The 15,779-nt window shown below is 40.5% G+C and overlaps 3 protein-coding genes across 3 annotated transcripts in view; 2 read left to right on the forward strand and 1 right to left on the reverse strand.

Annotated features, from left to right (window-relative positions):
• LOC110040077 (hemicentin-2-like) overlaps positions 1-14,530 on the forward strand; it is a 31,623-nt gene extending 17,093 nt beyond the window's left edge. Inside the window, exons 5-9 of the mRNA XM_089294645.1 lie at positions 8,818-9,081; positions 10,023-10,271; positions 11,180-11,437; positions 13,030-13,080; positions 14,255-14,530. Of these exons, the coding sequence (XP_089150771.1) occupies positions 8,818-9,081; positions 10,023-10,271; positions 11,180-11,437; positions 13,030-13,080; positions 14,255-14,403 (971 nt within the window). The 3' untranslated portion in view covers positions 14,404-14,530. The remainder of the gene's footprint in view (positions 1-8,817; positions 9,082-10,022; positions 10,272-11,179; positions 11,438-13,029; positions 13,081-14,254) is intronic.
• On the forward strand, positions 1,069-5,302 carry LOC149109515 (uncharacterized). The gene is made up of 3 exons (XM_089294447.1): positions 1,069-2,397; positions 2,714-3,284; positions 3,407-5,302. Exons 1-3 carry the CDS (start codon positions 1,814-1,816, stop codon positions 5,078-5,080), a joined length of 2,829 nt encoding a protein of 942 aa, XP_089150573.1. The 5' UTR covers positions 1,069-1,813; the 3' UTR covers positions 5,081-5,302.
• LOC149109516 (uncharacterized) lies at positions 5,347-7,315 on the reverse strand. The gene has a single exon (XM_089294320.1). It carries the CDS (start codon positions 7,203-7,205, stop codon positions 5,508-5,510), a length of 1,698 nt encoding a protein of 565 aa, XP_089150446.1. The 5' UTR covers positions 7,206-7,315; the 3' UTR covers positions 5,347-5,507.
• Positions 14,531-15,779: the final 1,249 nt, after the last annotated feature.

Here is a 15,779-nt window from a genome sequence, read left to right on the forward strand (position 1 = left end):
AGTTGTCTACCAGTTCACCTATCTGGGTTGCACAGTCTCTTCATATTCTAAGAAGTGGGCAATAGACTGGCCAATGCAAACGCCGCCCTTGGAGACTGCAAACGAGTCTGTAACAACAACAATCTGAAAAAAAAGAGACACAAAGATCAGCATATCATTATTATATACAGATCTGAAAAGGTGGCTACTCTCTTGTACGATGCCATTCCCGGTGCACGTATGGACGCCATCTTACTCGAGCGCCTCTATCAGCGCTGCCTCCACCGTATTCTCAATATTCATTGCAGTGACTTCTTTAAGAACCTGGTAGTCTTCCAAAAGGCGGAGATCACCACTACTGAGACCAGCCGCTAAAGGATGGAATACAACCGCCTACTAAAGATTTTGCTATACAATGAGCTTTCCGTTGGCCATCGTGACAGAAGAGCGTCTCTGAGAGGCACAAAGAATTACTAAAGAAGTCTCTTAACCGTTGCAACATAAACCATGGCAGTGGTGTACGTTAGCTGCTGACAGAGATACCTGAAGACACACAGGCCAGCAGGCCGGTAACATAATCTTTCGAAAGTTTCAGAAGGCTCACCATGAAAGGGAAGAGAAGAAGAACAAGAACAAGAAGAAGAACAAGAAGAACAAGAACAAGAACAAGAACAAGAACAAGAACAAGAACAAGAACAAGAACAAGAACAAGAACAAGAACAAGAACAAGAACAAGAACAAGAACAAGAACAAGAACAAGAACAAGAACAAGAACAAGAACAAGAACAAGAAGAACAACAAGAACAACAAGATCGTTTCCCAAAATTTCTGTTCCCTATCACGTTTTGATCTGTAAGTATCAAAATACTTACAGTAAAAATGAAAGGTAAGTCGATGAAGTGAATCTTACTCTGTTGTTGGCGTGTATACTGGGTATGGCGTATACTACGGATATGGCCAGAGTTGATTAACAAATTTACTCAAACCCGCTATATACGCTTAAACCGGTATATACGCCAACAACAGAGAAAGATCATTGCAACAACTCATTAGCATTACTAATAATTATTAATTTTATTTATTATTATTATTATTATTAGTAGTAGTAGTAGTAGTAGTAGTAGTAGTAGTAGTAGTAGTTGATGTTAATTAATTCATCTCATATACGCTTTATACGCTAAACCCGGTAAACACGCCATGTACAGAGTGAAATGTGCCTACTGCATGCTAATGAGTTGTTGCAATGATCTTTCTCTGTTGTTGGCGTATATACCGGTTTAAGCGTATATAGCGGGTTTGAGTAAATTTGTTAATCAACTCTGGCCATATCCGTAGTATACGCCATACCCAGTATACACGCCAACAACAGAGTAAGATTCACCTCATCAACTTATTATTGTTCATCACATCACATACGCATGAATACATTTGTTTAACTTTATCAGCTTTTTTCCGTTATTATTTTCAAAAGGAACTAACCACAAGAAATTTGTCAGAAATATCAAAGTTATTGATAGGTTACATAACGCTTATGTAATCTTTTCTTCATCAAATGTATTAAAGCATTAACTTGTTTTGGAGATTTGTATTGTGGAGTGTTTAGGTGAAAGCCATTATTTGTTTTTGAGCTCAACGAAAGAATTTAGAGAAAAAGAATATTGCAAAGCTATTGGTGGTGATCAAATGGAGTTCTCAATCTTTCACCTGTGATTTGCTCTGCTATTCTCTCCGGCGGGTTTGAGAATGAAAATTTGTTCATGTTTGTGACGGAACAGTATTTAAGGGTAGTCAGAACTTCAAACGGCTCAGTTCATGCTCATGTTCATGTGGCAAGATGAGCAAACCTTGCTCTCAGTTAAATAGCAAGGCAATAAGAGATAAGGCGGAGTGCGAGATAGTTGCGAGGGTTGAAAAGCTGTGTTCGGTTGTTGCTTTTAAGTGCGTTTGGCGGGTTAGCGACGCCGAAATAGAAAGAGCATGGAACTGGATATGCGAGAAACGCGACGAATGCGATTTAACCTTGTCAAAATTGGCGGAAATTTGCTTCTTTTTTTCGGCGATAAGTACGTCAACATTGGACAGCAAGAAGCGAAAAAGGCCACAATTGCAGGAGACCAGAGAGAGTGACGAATCGAATGACGAATCGCCCGTCAATGCGTCCCAGCTTTCATCGCCGGGAAAGCAAACATTCCCAGCCATATCTTACTGGGTGGCTTGCCAAACAAACAATGGCTCGGTCATTAATGCACTTAGAATCCAAAGAGCTGTCGCAAGTTGCGGTTTGGAATATTATGCATCAAGGGCGTCACGAAAGAAAAACTGCTGTCATAACCTGAATCAGCTGTGTCAAGTGTTTAAGGACCACAAAAACCTCTGCTTAATGCAACTAGTGGAGTCATCGTACCAGCATTGCCTCGGGTGAGTAGATTAATTTGACCAATTTATATTCTTTGAATTTCTGTTAAATTGCACGCTAATGAAAGTAAATATATAATAAACAAACATAAATAGTCAGAAAGGTAAAAAATGCTATTCATCATTGAAAAATCAAAGTAATCATGCTTCATTGCCCGGTGAAAAGAGACTGTTATTCGATTATCGATAATTGATCAATTTTTATCTTCTCATTTTCAAAACATCGCGAGTTTGATTTCAGCAGTTCACTTTCACAAAGTAATACCAGGGAGATATTGCATTGCCTTACGTAAGCAAAACCTTTTGTTTTGATTGGCAGGGCTCTGCAAGAGGAGCTTCATGGTGACTTCCACGAAGAATCCCAAGAGTCAGCGCCGACGGAAAATGTCGTTCGCCTTCGTGTCGTTCTTGAGAGTTTTCAAACGATGATGGCAGCATCCGTTTCGGAATTACGCCGAGCTGGTCTCGTGTTAGACACCTTTGGATTTGATAACAACCTGCAAAGTACATCGCAGACAGCACTACCAGATCCGCCGCACAAACCCCTATCCTGTCCAGTAACAGTCCTGTGCAACGATATACAAATTGTGATGAAAAAGCTGCAGTATGCTGTGTATCGCGGCGAGGTGTACAAACTGGCGGCCAAATCGCAGTTCACGTTCCAGTATCTGTGTACCATGAAAACGTTCCTCCACAGCCTAATGGGAAACGAAGCGTTCAAAGACCGTCTGGTCCAGCATATTCAACGTGTTCTGCCCATACTAAGCGAGCCAGAAAGCTCTTTCATACGCCAAATTAAGATTGACAGAGACCTGATCGAAGTACAAGACGGGTGGTTTTGGAGCTTTTCCTCTGGGTCGTTCGTCCAAGGGATTATCTCAGAATCTCAGGTGAGAAGAATACACTGGACTGTTTTAACATTTAAATAAGAAGATACAATCAAATTTTCAAACCCAATCTTTACGATCTGTAGCACTGTCTGATGTGCTTTTGTTTTGGCTCTTTTCAACAGAAGGGTCTCAGAACTCCACGCGCGTTTGTGGACTACGACCGACTCAAGGACCCGGAGCCAAGATATTTTGAGGCAATCCTAAGGAACAGCCTAGCAGAAGATGAAATTCGGCAGTTTTGTGCAGATTTCCTGGCGTTGTTCCGTCCCAAAGAACACAAACAGCCTGTGCTGTGTGCTATTGGCTCAGCTGACAGCGGAAAGACCAGCCTCTTCTCACCTGTTTTTCAGATCATTCCCCTAAGCCGAATTGCTCGCGTCACGAAGCAAAAGAGTTTCAACAAGGCTATGATCGACAACCTGACAGAGGTTATCTTCCTAGACGAGGCATATGCCACCCTGCTCGACATAGATGACTGGAAAATCATATGTCAAGGGGGCTTCACGTCGCACGACGCGAAGTGGAAAAAGGCTCAAGGTTTCCATTGCACTGCGACCATGTACATAACTTGCCAGGTGGAAATGGATTTTGGTGCAGCTCACAATCAAGCTATGGACAAACGCCTGCGCAAGTACCGCTTCAAGAGTCTTCCTCGTGTCGAACCTGAAGCAAACAAGTGGCTGAGGAAACATGCTATGGATTGCATTGTGTGGGCGCACAATATCGTAGGAGATAGCCCGAGCAGTCAGGCCAGTACAATGCCCACTGTGCACGAAAGTGGTATGCCTGAGGAGGAGTTGCGCAACATTTTGAGCGTTTCTTTAATAGACGAAGAAGTCGACGAAACCGCCCAGGGCGATTGTAGACGAGAACAGAGTTGCGGCCTTCTGACAGAACCGCAATCCCGAGAAGAAAGCTCTGAAGAGGACGCCATTGAAGATGTCGGCGATTCCGATGAAGACGAGACCCTGACGACCTTGAAAGCTAGGCTGGCACAATGCTCACCTGGCTCTCTACGTCACCGCCAACTGAGCCACATGTTAGAAAGTCATCTCGCTGAAAAGGAAAGGCTGAAAAGGGTTGAAGAAAGGTGCTATAAGAAGAGGCAACACTTCTTACAAACGAGGGGAGTGTCGGTGGAGCACGTGTCGTTGCTCCCGCACGACCATAACGAGCCGCTGCCCACACCGATTCGAAGGGACCTCGCTGCCTTTCAAGAAGATCAGGAACAGGAAAGGATCAGAACAGCATTTGGGAAGCCGTGGCTTTTAGCTATGGAGAAGGAAATGGCTGAGCAAAGCGAAAGAATGGAAGATCCAAGAGACGAAGAAGAACGAAGAGTGATGCAAAGTCTCCTGGAAATCAATTGCGAAAAACTGCGCTGTTATCACGAGCGTCATGGAACGCTGAAACTACCGGCTGCCCTGGCAGAACGCAAGAGGCTCTGCCTTAGCAACGAGCTGGTAGACCGTTCTTGCGTGAATTTCATACGAGACCTGTTCTCTCCGCTGCCAGTGAGAGTCTTCCCACCCAGCCAGCGTCCAGCAAATCTGCCTGCCAGAAGCAGGAGCTCAGACGAAGACGACGAAGAATGTTGGTCGGCGGCACCAAAGACACCAATGTACATTCCGAATGACGACGTGGAAGCTATCTGTCCACCGTCCCCAGGCATTGCTCGAGCTCACAACCCTGTAGCAGCTACGTCAGTGAAGAGGCCGCACTTTCAAAGCCAGGCGCATCCATCCAAGAAGCAAATGACCCTGACTCGTTTTATGCAGACTAGTACGCAACCGTAGATTGGTAGTTTCATGGGCTTGTAATAAGACAGCTTGCGTGCGACTTATTCTTTCTATGTTCATATTTGCACATGTATTAGTGTGTGCATTGTTAAGGAATACCACGTTGCGCTTATGCTACGTTTGACTATTTTGCACACGATGTGAATTAAAGGAAAAATATTATGGCTATTAGTTACATTAAGAGATTATAGTTCTTGAAAGCACTGTGAACTAGACAGTCGTTATGCCATAGTGATATTGACAGTGGCGATAGGTCAGTTCCAAAAGAATATAACATGTTTGTTGAGTTTGCTGTCATCTGGAGACAGGAAGATGCATTTACAATAAAGCAATTGATTTTTGTCTGTTTTGTGTACAACAAACTCTGCTTACACCCATCAGCTTTGCATTGAAAGTCAGTGTCCACACTTTTCCAGTCTCTTTATCAAACTAGCGACATTTTCATTCCGGCCCTTTTCTTTAGAGAGTCCGCCGTTCTTCCGTCTTGAAATGCGAAATCGGAATCTCTCAAAATAGCTGTCCACTGTCCAAACCCGTGCTTAGTTATCCCTTCCTTCAGAAAATCATCCTCTTCTTTCGTGAATTTTAAAACATGACGAGTTTTCCTCTGAAGGTGCAAGTTTCTCTTAGGCAGGGTATCCTTTATGGGGGTCGAGCTGTTTTTATTCTGAGCTGTCTCAACTGAAGGCCCGGAGCTGGACGTTGAACCGCCAAGTCTTGCGTGTACGTCATCGTCTACCTCGGAACCCTTGGTACCTTGAAGTTTTTGAAGACACTCGTGACCCTTCAGGGCAACTTCTCGCGATCGTTGCTTTTGATAGTGAACTTTAGCAACCGCAGAACTGTGTTTCTGGTCCTCAGACAAAAACCTTTGCTCTTCGCTAGTGAGCTGATTGAGGCTTTGCGTTTCGACGATTTGGCGATAACGTGTGGGATGAATGTATTTTCCAATTGCATCAAAAACCAGTTTGCTCATAGTTTCGCCCAGTTTGCCATGCTGACCTCCATTTCTGGTGACGAGAACGAAATCACACTGGGGCTTAAGCAACGGTCTAACGTTCGAGATGTAGCCGTTAAGAACGTGCATGTTTGCGTCGGTCAGAATCAAAGAATCGAAGCCATATTTTCCAGCCGTCTTGAACGTTTTCTGATCGATAAATCCACCGTTTTCCTTAGCTGTGGCAATCATGTCCACCGTCAAATATTGGTACGTCATGGGCCGCGATCCCCTCACCTTGATGAACAGATACATGGCTACAAATTTTGTGGCAAATGTTAGGTCTGAGGGGTTCACTTGAGCTGGACTGGTTTTGCACATTTTCACGGTATTTTCGTAACGCGGCAGATGAAATTTCACCACCTCCAATAACTCCTCCATTGTTGCCCAGTGCCCTCCTGCTTCCAGAGTCTCGATGTCTAAATCTTGTGTCCACTGCAATCTCATCATCTTTGCAACTGTTTTTCGGGCTCTCTTGAGGTACAACTCTGTCGTAGAGAACTTTCTTAGAACTGCTTCTGATGCGCCATGAAGTTTTCTGAAGTCGATCAATTCAGAAATAGCATCTATGTAGCCCAAACGCCCACCATGACCGAGCTTACATTCATCTTGTAAGTAGTCGATAAATTTAAACAACAGATTTGGAGAACACAAACTAAAGTCGACCACTTCAAACGTTAACTCCTCTTCATCTTCACAGCAAAATCTAAGAAACTTGAAGCACCTTGTCACTATCTGTTGAGCGGCACGATCTTTCTTACAACCGCCAGCACTTCCTGTCAACCATTTCGTGAATACTTCGCCAATGTTACATGATAATGGAAATGAAGAAAGTAACTTCACGTTGTGCTTTGTGGTCTCGCTTGTCTCATCTTCATTTCTTCCAATCGTCAGCGACTTTGTTACTTGTTTAGAATCGGGCCTTTCGTCAAAATAAAAGAACCAACTGTGTTTAGTGCTAACGTGTTTTCTACAGCCTCTCTGACTTTGAAATCCATCATGTTCACACTCTTGTATCGGGCAATGGTAAAAGCTGTCTGCTTCATCCTTTTCCAAGTGAAGCCGCTTTGGTTTGGGTGATGCTCCTTGGACATCTGACCAATTGACTTTGCACTTCTTGCTCATTTTTTCCCTTTAAACAACATGTGGCTAGCACAATCGCCTTTAAATCTTAGCCGAAACAAAAGGACGTTTCAACTTGCCAAAACATGCCCTTGCTTGCCCACACTCATTACTATTGTGTACAATTCATGACAGTGAGATACAACCCAAACTTGCCCAGGCAGGTCTGTACACGCCTATTCAGTGACACAATACATAGTTAACGGATCGATAAATCGGAACAATAAAGTCCAAAACTTGTTCCTAATGACCAATTTCGGAACAATATATTCCATTCACAGATAGCAAAATCGGAATAACACAGTCTTTCTTTATTAATTTCGGAACAATGTGTTCCACGCACAAATAGGAACTCGGAACAAAACAGACCTAATTTATCAAGTTAGGAACAATGTGTTCCATGCACAAATAGGAACTCGGAACAATACAGACCCAATTTATCAAGTTAGGAACAATGTGTTTCATGCACAAATAGGAACTCGGAACAAAACAGACCCAATTTATCAAGTTAGGAACAATGTGTTCCATGCACAAATAGGAACTCGGAACAAAACAGTCCTAATTTATCAAGTTAGGAACAATGTGTTCCATGCACAAATAGGAACTTGGAACAAAACAGACCTAATTTATCAAGTTAGGAACAATGTGTTCCATGCACAAATAGGAACTCGGAACAAAACAGACCCAATTTATCAAGTTAGGAACAATGTGTTCCATGTACAAAAAGGAACTCGGAACAAAACAGACCCAATTTATCAAGTTAGGAACAATGTGTTCCATGTACAAAAAGGAACTCGGAACAAAACAGTCCTAAATCACTCATTTGGGAACAATTTGTTCCACTTGCAGTTGACAACTCGGAACAAAATGTTCTTGTCTTACCTTACAGTGAACGCTATGTTCCTACTCTGTAAAAAGCCGGTCCTCTTAAGGTTAATAGGAACACAAAAATGAGGAACACTCGATCCCAGAGGAACGTTCCTTTACAAATATCGGAACAGCCGAAAAAACTTAAAATTTGTGAAAAATAAACCAACAAGTTCAGCTTTAAAGCTAAAAAAGCATGTATTAAACGTTTAGGTAAAATAGAACCAAGCTTCAAAATCTAGAGCACTTTGATGTTCTCGAAGGCAGTAAAATAAACCCTGTAAAAATTTTGGGAAATGTGGAGGAAGAAGGACAAGAAGAAGAACAACAACAACAAGAACAAGAACAAGAACAAGAAAAAAACAAGAAGAACAAGAAAAAAACTGGGAAAAGACCTCATCAACCCAAACCTTCCCCTACAGCCGCTGGGGCACGGAATGCCTGTCCTACAACGAGCTTGCCTGCAGTAGACCTTCTTTTGCAGTGATAAGCAGACAGAAATATTAGGTTTGCTGTGATGTATTAAATTATGGTAGTTGTCAGTTAAGCTCGATGACCAATGTATTGGAACAGTTGGGCTTGTTATGAGAAGGTAAATGGTAACTTGCCTAGCAGCCATAATGACTACTGTATATACATACAGACACAAGACTAAATTATATAATTTTTCTACGATGAAAGTGGTTTCTATGACATGCTTTGTTTTCTGGCCTTAACTTTTTTTGATTTTGTTCTTTCCTGTCTTTAGATAAACCTGAAGATGTTCATTTAACTACAAATACAACAAACAAAGTTTGTGCAGGAATCATTGTAAACTTCACATGCAGCGCTGAAGCTAACCCAGCAGTCCATACTTATTTGCTATATGAAAATGATACTGTGATTTATAATATGGGATTGGGAACAGTGATAAAGACAATGGAAAATGCTGGTCAGTTTGTATTCAGATGTGAGGCCAATAATTCTATCCAAGATACTGGAAGAAGCAGTGACATCATCTTGACTGTTTTTGGTGAGCTCGCATAACTAATTTAGGTGCCAAATGTTGTCATGAATCTGTTAAGTATCAGTGCCACTAAAGTTCTACGTTGTAGACTATTCAAGCTACGAGAGCACTATTTTGACTGACCAGAGTGCTAATCAGGGTGCTACTCAGGCTAGCCGGAGTGTTATTCAGGCAAACGGAGTACTGTTAAGAGTCAGTGTAATTGGAGCGTTATTTAGACTCGCCAAAGGAAAGCTCTTCTTACGTTAATTTCCTTTGCGTCTTCATCCATAACGTCATTTATCATTTTACTAACAACCATCAGAAGAACTAGCTGATAGCTCAGCTCTAGTTTTGGCAACGTGAAATAAATAGAGCATTGTTTTCATGTATCGTGACAGGATATTTCTCTCTCGTTCTCCCCTCCGAATAATGTCAGGATACCTATTACACGTATAACCCTAGTACTGCAGTAAGAGCGTTCTGCCGAGGTAAAGCTTATTGCCCAATAACACACCGTGAATAATCTGATCAGGCCAAACCCGTCCTGATCATTTTCAGACCTTCAAATACATTTTATAGGCTAAGCATAGTGGAGTTTTATTGATTTTCCATCACAAAAAGCAAAGGCAAGCAGTCTAGTTTTGTTTTCTACCAAACATTTGTTGCTACATGACAGGTTGCAATGTATCTGCGTAGTCGCTGAACAGACATCCATAGATTTATAACAATTACCTCTCCATCCTGCAACGGCCTAATGGTCAGAGCATTGAACTTGAGATCTGAAGGTCGAGAGTGTGAGCTTCGCTATATCCTTGTGTTTTGATCTCCAGTTCACAAAGGTGCAGCTTTGTTCCAAAATCAGCTGGAACTCAGTGTTGACGTTGTAATTTAGGAACATTTTCCCCTTTAATTTCCTTGCATTACTCTAAGGTAAAGTAACATGTTACATGAATTCATTTTTACAGCACCTGCAGCCACTGTCAAACAGGCAGAAAATAAAATCGCCGTGGAAGGGACCGATGTTGAAGTCTACTGTAATGTAACTGGTATTCCTGATCCAACCGTTATCTGGAAGAACGTCAAAAGTGGTGAAATTATTGAGGGAAATCTGTTGAACATCACCAACATAACTAGGGCTCAAGCTAGAGAATACAAGTGCACTGCAAACAACACTTGTGGAGTGGACTCTACAATGGTCAACATTGATGTGCAGTGTAAGAAATTAACTATTACATTGTTTATGTTTTTGTATAGATGTCATCTCATGGTCATACAACTATTAAACCTAAGTTTGCATAAAAATGTTTCAAAATTAATTTATAAGTGAGAGTTAGAAGGTTTATCAGTTGAAAGACATTGTCACCTGCTATTGAAGTATTAAGAAAGTGAGAGTGTTCTTTTCTGACATACTCACTGTACAGCCATCTGGTGTTTGGATCCAGAAACAAAATAAGCGTTTCTACCAGCCTGTTATTAAGGGATATAACATGATGCTCCAAGTACAACTCCGTAATCCGGGATCTCTTCAGCCGCCCTTGAATGATTTTTTTAATCTTTCGGTGATTATCATTATGTTGACCACTAATCTGATATAACAAATACCTTATTATACCTGTACTAATGAAATGGTCTTCAGAACGAATAGAAAATATTCGTATTCTCGGTATTGGACTGGAACTAGCTTGCCATGAAGGCTAATGCGGGGGAATATATAAATTACTAAAAAAAAAAAAGACTAATGTCATTTGACACTCCACGGATCAAACTCAGTTACAAGCTAGTTCCCGTCCAGTACCAAGAATACGAATATTGTCCACTGTTTCCCGTTTAAATCTGGTCAGCTTCGGAGAACGTCTCGATCCAAGGCTTCCTAACACACGTCTCACTCCAGCAGTATTGTTTTTCTTTCTTTTGAGACAGGTTTAGTGTGACAAGGGCAATTGTGATGGAAAACTCAAAATATTCCAGTGGGATTTTACAACAGAGATCTTGTACAGGAACAGAATATCTGCACCAGTTGCAAGCATGTTTGTGACATCAAAATTGCACTTTAGGCAAAAGTAGTTACAGTTCCGACATCAAAGGCCTTATTTTGCGTTTTCTCTTTGTTTGGTCTCTTCAGATTCCCCAACGATCACCATTGAAGGTTACACTATTGATGTGTCTGAAGGTGATCCAGCAGCAATTCCTTGCCCAGTACTTGGAAACCCTTATCCCTCCATAACTTGGTACAATGGAAATGAGACCTCTTCGAGCACTATGATAAATACCAATAACATTCTGCATTTTCCTGAGACTGTGTTTGATGATAGTGGATGGTACACCTGCTTCGCCAAAAACTCTTTAGGAAACGTTACTGTCACGGTCCAGCTACGTGTTGGTGGGTTGCATTGTTTTGTTTGGTACATAAGTTACTTTAATTTACAAAACTAATCACGCATTATAGCTGATATTGCAAAATAAGGCAGTCATGGCACTCATTCCTAACATTGTAACAGATAATTTTGTAGAAGGTCCATATGTGGAACAACATTAGCAAAGATATAGAATTGGAGTGGAGCTACTGAAAATGACATAAAAGATAACTTTTTGCAGTTTCCCTCATAGCTCTTAATATTTCTACCCCCTGCTAACTGATTGACACTCTCATGGTGCCTCCGTTTGTTGCTTTGCAGAGAGATTTTCTGTCAGAAGGAATCTAGATTGTATGATACTATTATTAGATATTGCAGTCGTGGTGTTTTTCCTTCAAATTTTCACGGCCAGAAATTCTGGACATCGCAACGGCGCACGCGCGAGGTTACTTGACAATATGGCCGCCAAACACTCAAAGGAAATGTATGGCAGAAATAAAACAAAATAAAATAGAGCACGTTCTGGCTTACCGGGAACAAGTGCCGCGATCCGGTTGAGTTCTTGAAAGTTTCCTCGGCTATTCTGATAAGTTGGTTTTCATCAACAAATGTGACTGGCCCTGCTTTTCATCGATGTTTATTTTCGAAGCTCTGCCCATACAATGCTCTACAAAACAGAGGCTTGAAATCCCATTTTTGCATCCCAAGAAGATTTTGATCCTCTGTAGCAGACAACATAATCGGGATATCCCAAGTGCCGCGATCGCTTGAAGGAAAGCACCGTATGATGTACTATTTGACCAATTTTCACCTGCGATGCTGATTTCTTCGCTCTGCTTTTTGGTTTTAAAAAGCTTGCGAAATGACGGAAAGCAAGCACGTAAACAGTCACGCTAAAATCCCCAAATCTGCTGTCTTTGCACGGCGATATTTCGGCTGCAAATGGTCCGATTTTGCACCAAAAGACATCGTTTGAAAGGCAATTTTCTCTAGTTGTTTACTTTTATGCAAGTACTTCGGTCAGCGGTTATTTACATGCCCAACAACATCTTTTTGTACAACAACTTTTTCTGTAATGTCGTTGAGCCCGAAGTACGCCGTACTGAACAGCGGTATGCACCACTAGAATGTGTACTAGACGTATGCCGCACGAAAATTAACAGACTCGATGTCCGAAATTTCTGGCCATGAAAAGACTATTTCATAAAACCGTCGGTAGGGTTCAATATGGAACGTCTTATGGTAAACAAATAGCATTGCCGCTGCGAAGCTACTGAAAATAGCTTAAAAGAGAACTTTTCACGGTTTCCCACGAACTTTACTATACATGTCAGCGCACTCTGCAAACTAACCTTATCATTTTGTATCAATTCACTACATTTGTGAGTTGAAGAGGGTTTTATTCAATCAGAATTTTCATATGGCATACTCAAAGTGGTTGTTGTGGTCAGAAATCATCGCCCATAATATAAAAAAAGAACATTCGCTTTTTTTTCTCGAGAAATGAAAATCCGTCAATTAAGGAAATGCAACGAGCCTTGATCTCTGAACAAATACCAACACAATAAAAATGTTTGGTAGTTCTGCATGAAAAACGTGAAATGTTTTCTTATATCAGAAAGGTCTGTACAAACTACAGTAACCACATTGCCAAAGACAACGACTAAAGGTAAGGAGTAACGTTTTTGTGCTTATCATTGAAGTTTTCTATATTGATAGTAGTTATGTTTTATGGACCTGAAGGATGCTATTAAAGGCTAGTTGCCCAGAAATTTGCTGGTAGCTGTTTATGATTTTCGAAAGCTAGACGAAAAGTATAGCAATGAAAAGGAATATAGCTTTCATCACGAATGCAAATTTCAGGTTTGTTCTGATTAGCCAAGAAAAAAATGGAAACCAGGGGGAGCAATGAAAGCCAACCTTGTTCTCAGTGTTTTCTCAAGAGAGAGGACTCTGGGAACGAGGCTGCAATAAAGAGTCGTTTGTGTCTGTCCCATGATCTGTTTTTGATCTGAGATATGATCAAAAGGTACGCGTTGAATGACGTCGGATCCTAAAAATATCCATTCTTTGAACCTCGTGTTTACGGGAACATATTGGTGCAAAATTTGAGATACAGTGTCTGGTACACAGATAAAAATAGCCGGAATTTTCAACAAACAACTATTAGGTTTTCCTAGTGAAACAACAATAGTTAACGAAAAGAACACAAGAACATCTAAAAAAATATTTTGCTTAAAAATGTTTGGACAGTTTGAAAATATCACCCATTTGCTAGTTCATAGTTGAATGATTTTGAATATTTTGTTCTTGTAAAACTTGGAATTTGACAAACATTGCGCTGTGCTTCAACCGATCAGCTGAATGAACTTGGGACTCGCCCTACGGGCTCGTACTATTTTTTAAGCCTTTCAAAAATTAATTCGTGCATGCTTTTTTCCAGAGTGAACAAGAAAAATAATGCGATTACCTTTACAAAATTTTAGACTCACATTTTGCACTCAGGAATACAACCTTTAACTTATTCTCCATTCTCGTAAGCGAAAATATCCTATCATGATTTAGGATCTTAAGGGACCTCTTTGTATTATCTGCATGAACATGCAAATCTCTTTGACATAATTAGACTGGTCAACATATTTGCACGCTGGGCACGTTCAATACACAGACATATTTCGTTTGTGCAAGACAATAACTTGATGATGGCTGAAGTGGGCAGCACTATTTGATTCAAGTCATTACAAGCTGTAGCCTTATTTATGCGGTTAGACATTTGAGTTTATCATCTTTGCAGAAGTTACGTGGTGATACTTATGTTTATTTAGTTTCTACTCATGTTTTAGAGAGCACTATTTCCGCCACGGCGACCATAGATAAGAGCTGCGATGAACGATTAGACGTTGAGAGAAGGTTTCCTAGTTTGGTAAGTTATTTTGTTTTTCATGTCGCAGATTGGTATCGTAACGCCACATTAAAAAACATAGTGCTATAGTTGTTAAAAACCTGGTGACGCTCACTAAAATTAATTAGCAAACATTTTGGCGTGTCACTTGTTTGAGCACGTGATTTGACGTTTCTATGGCAGCCATGTTTTTATAGGGTGTTTCACCAAAATTTAATGCTGTTGAAAATAAATCTGTTCAAGTGAAATTTTGGATTTTTATAGAGATTTTAAGGGAAAATCTTTATAATTATTGTACTTTTATCCTTTTTCTGATTTCTTTTTTTTTTAAAAAAAAACAATTTTGGAGCTGTCATAACATTTCTGATAATTTTGTGAAATGCAAGATGGCGGGATTTTGGATATGTGATGGAATGTAGACATAATTGATATAAGAACTTTACATTCCATGTAAGTTTGATTACTGTTATGTTCCCCTAACAGACTGACTAAAATGAAAAACAGCACAGGCTTTATATATAGGGTTAAGTGTTGAAGGTTTAGCCGTCTAAGTTAAGTATTTGTGCTTCTATATTTTGCTTCTTGTTTAGTTCTGCATTTCCTGTTTAGTGTTACTAGTCAGGCTGTAAATATTTTTATATATTTTTATATCAAGGTATGTGTTTTAGCACAAAAAAACGGGGCTACCTCTCAAGGAAGTCCTCAAGCGCGAGCTTTGCTTGAAATCTAGTCTAATTGCCGATAGGCGAGATCTAAATAAACCAAACAACTGTGTTGGATGAATTTGGCCACCGTAGTGGCAGGTTTAATGTAAACAAAATCAAGAGAATCACAACACAGCAAATATATCTAACAAAAGAAACTCTTGGATAAACAATAGGGCGAAAAAAATTCCGCCCAAAAGCTAACCAACAATATATCAAAGCGAAAAAGTAATAATCCGATGGAAGGCGACAAGGAAGGAGGTGGGAAGGATTTTACTCGTGATCGATCTGCTTGATCTGATGGCAAGGGAAGAAGGTAAAATCACTTGAGTAATTAACCTTATACAGTTGCTCAACCTGGCAACAGGTACCTGGTACAGCCTTCACCAACGGAAAATCACGTGAGAACAATGCCTTTACATAAATTACATTAGGTCTGGTCATTATGTCTGCTTATATCTGGCAAAAAAACAATGTGACTTTTATCTCACTTAAGGTGGCTCAAAACCGTTTCCAGCACTTAGATTTTGATAGATCGTTATAACCACCCTTTATCGCTTGATGCTACAACCATGGTATCAAAACTGCCCAATCATTGGTGAATACGTTGTTATCATGTTCGTGATACAATAGGTTACCATAGCAACAGTATCTGCTAAGAACTCCCTTCATTACAGCGTTAGGGGCTTATAATTCAAGTACGGCACGGTGATTTTTTTTTTTTAAGTTATCAAATCTTAGGCCCGGTTTAAACGTCGCATT

The sequence above is a fragment of the Orbicella faveolata genome, unplaced genomic scaffold (assembly GCF_042242905.1).
Source record: "Orbicella faveolata isolate gen_17 unplaced genomic scaffold, um_ofav_v1 contig_25, whole genome shotgun sequence".
In the NCBI taxonomy this organism is placed as follows: Eukaryota; Metazoa; Cnidaria; class Anthozoa; order Scleractinia; family Merulinidae; genus Orbicella; species Orbicella faveolata.

Coding starts and splice junctions, on each gene's coding strand:
- LOC149109515 (XM_089294447.1), top strand. CDS start 1,814: ATGAGCAAACCTTGCTCTCAGTTAAATAGCAAGGCAATAAGAGATAAG. Junction 2,398..2,713: donor TCGTACCAGCATTGCCTCGG/GTGAGTAGATTA, acceptor TTTGATTGGCAG/GGCTCTGCAAGAGGAGCTTC. Junction 3,285..3,406: donor GGATTATCTCAGAATCTCAG/GTGAGAAGAATA, acceptor TCTTTTCAACAG/AAGGGTCTCAGAACTCCACG.
- LOC149109516 (XM_089294320.1), bottom strand. CDS start 7,205: ATGAGCAAGAAGTGCAAAGTCAATTGGTCAGATGTCCAAGGAGCATCA.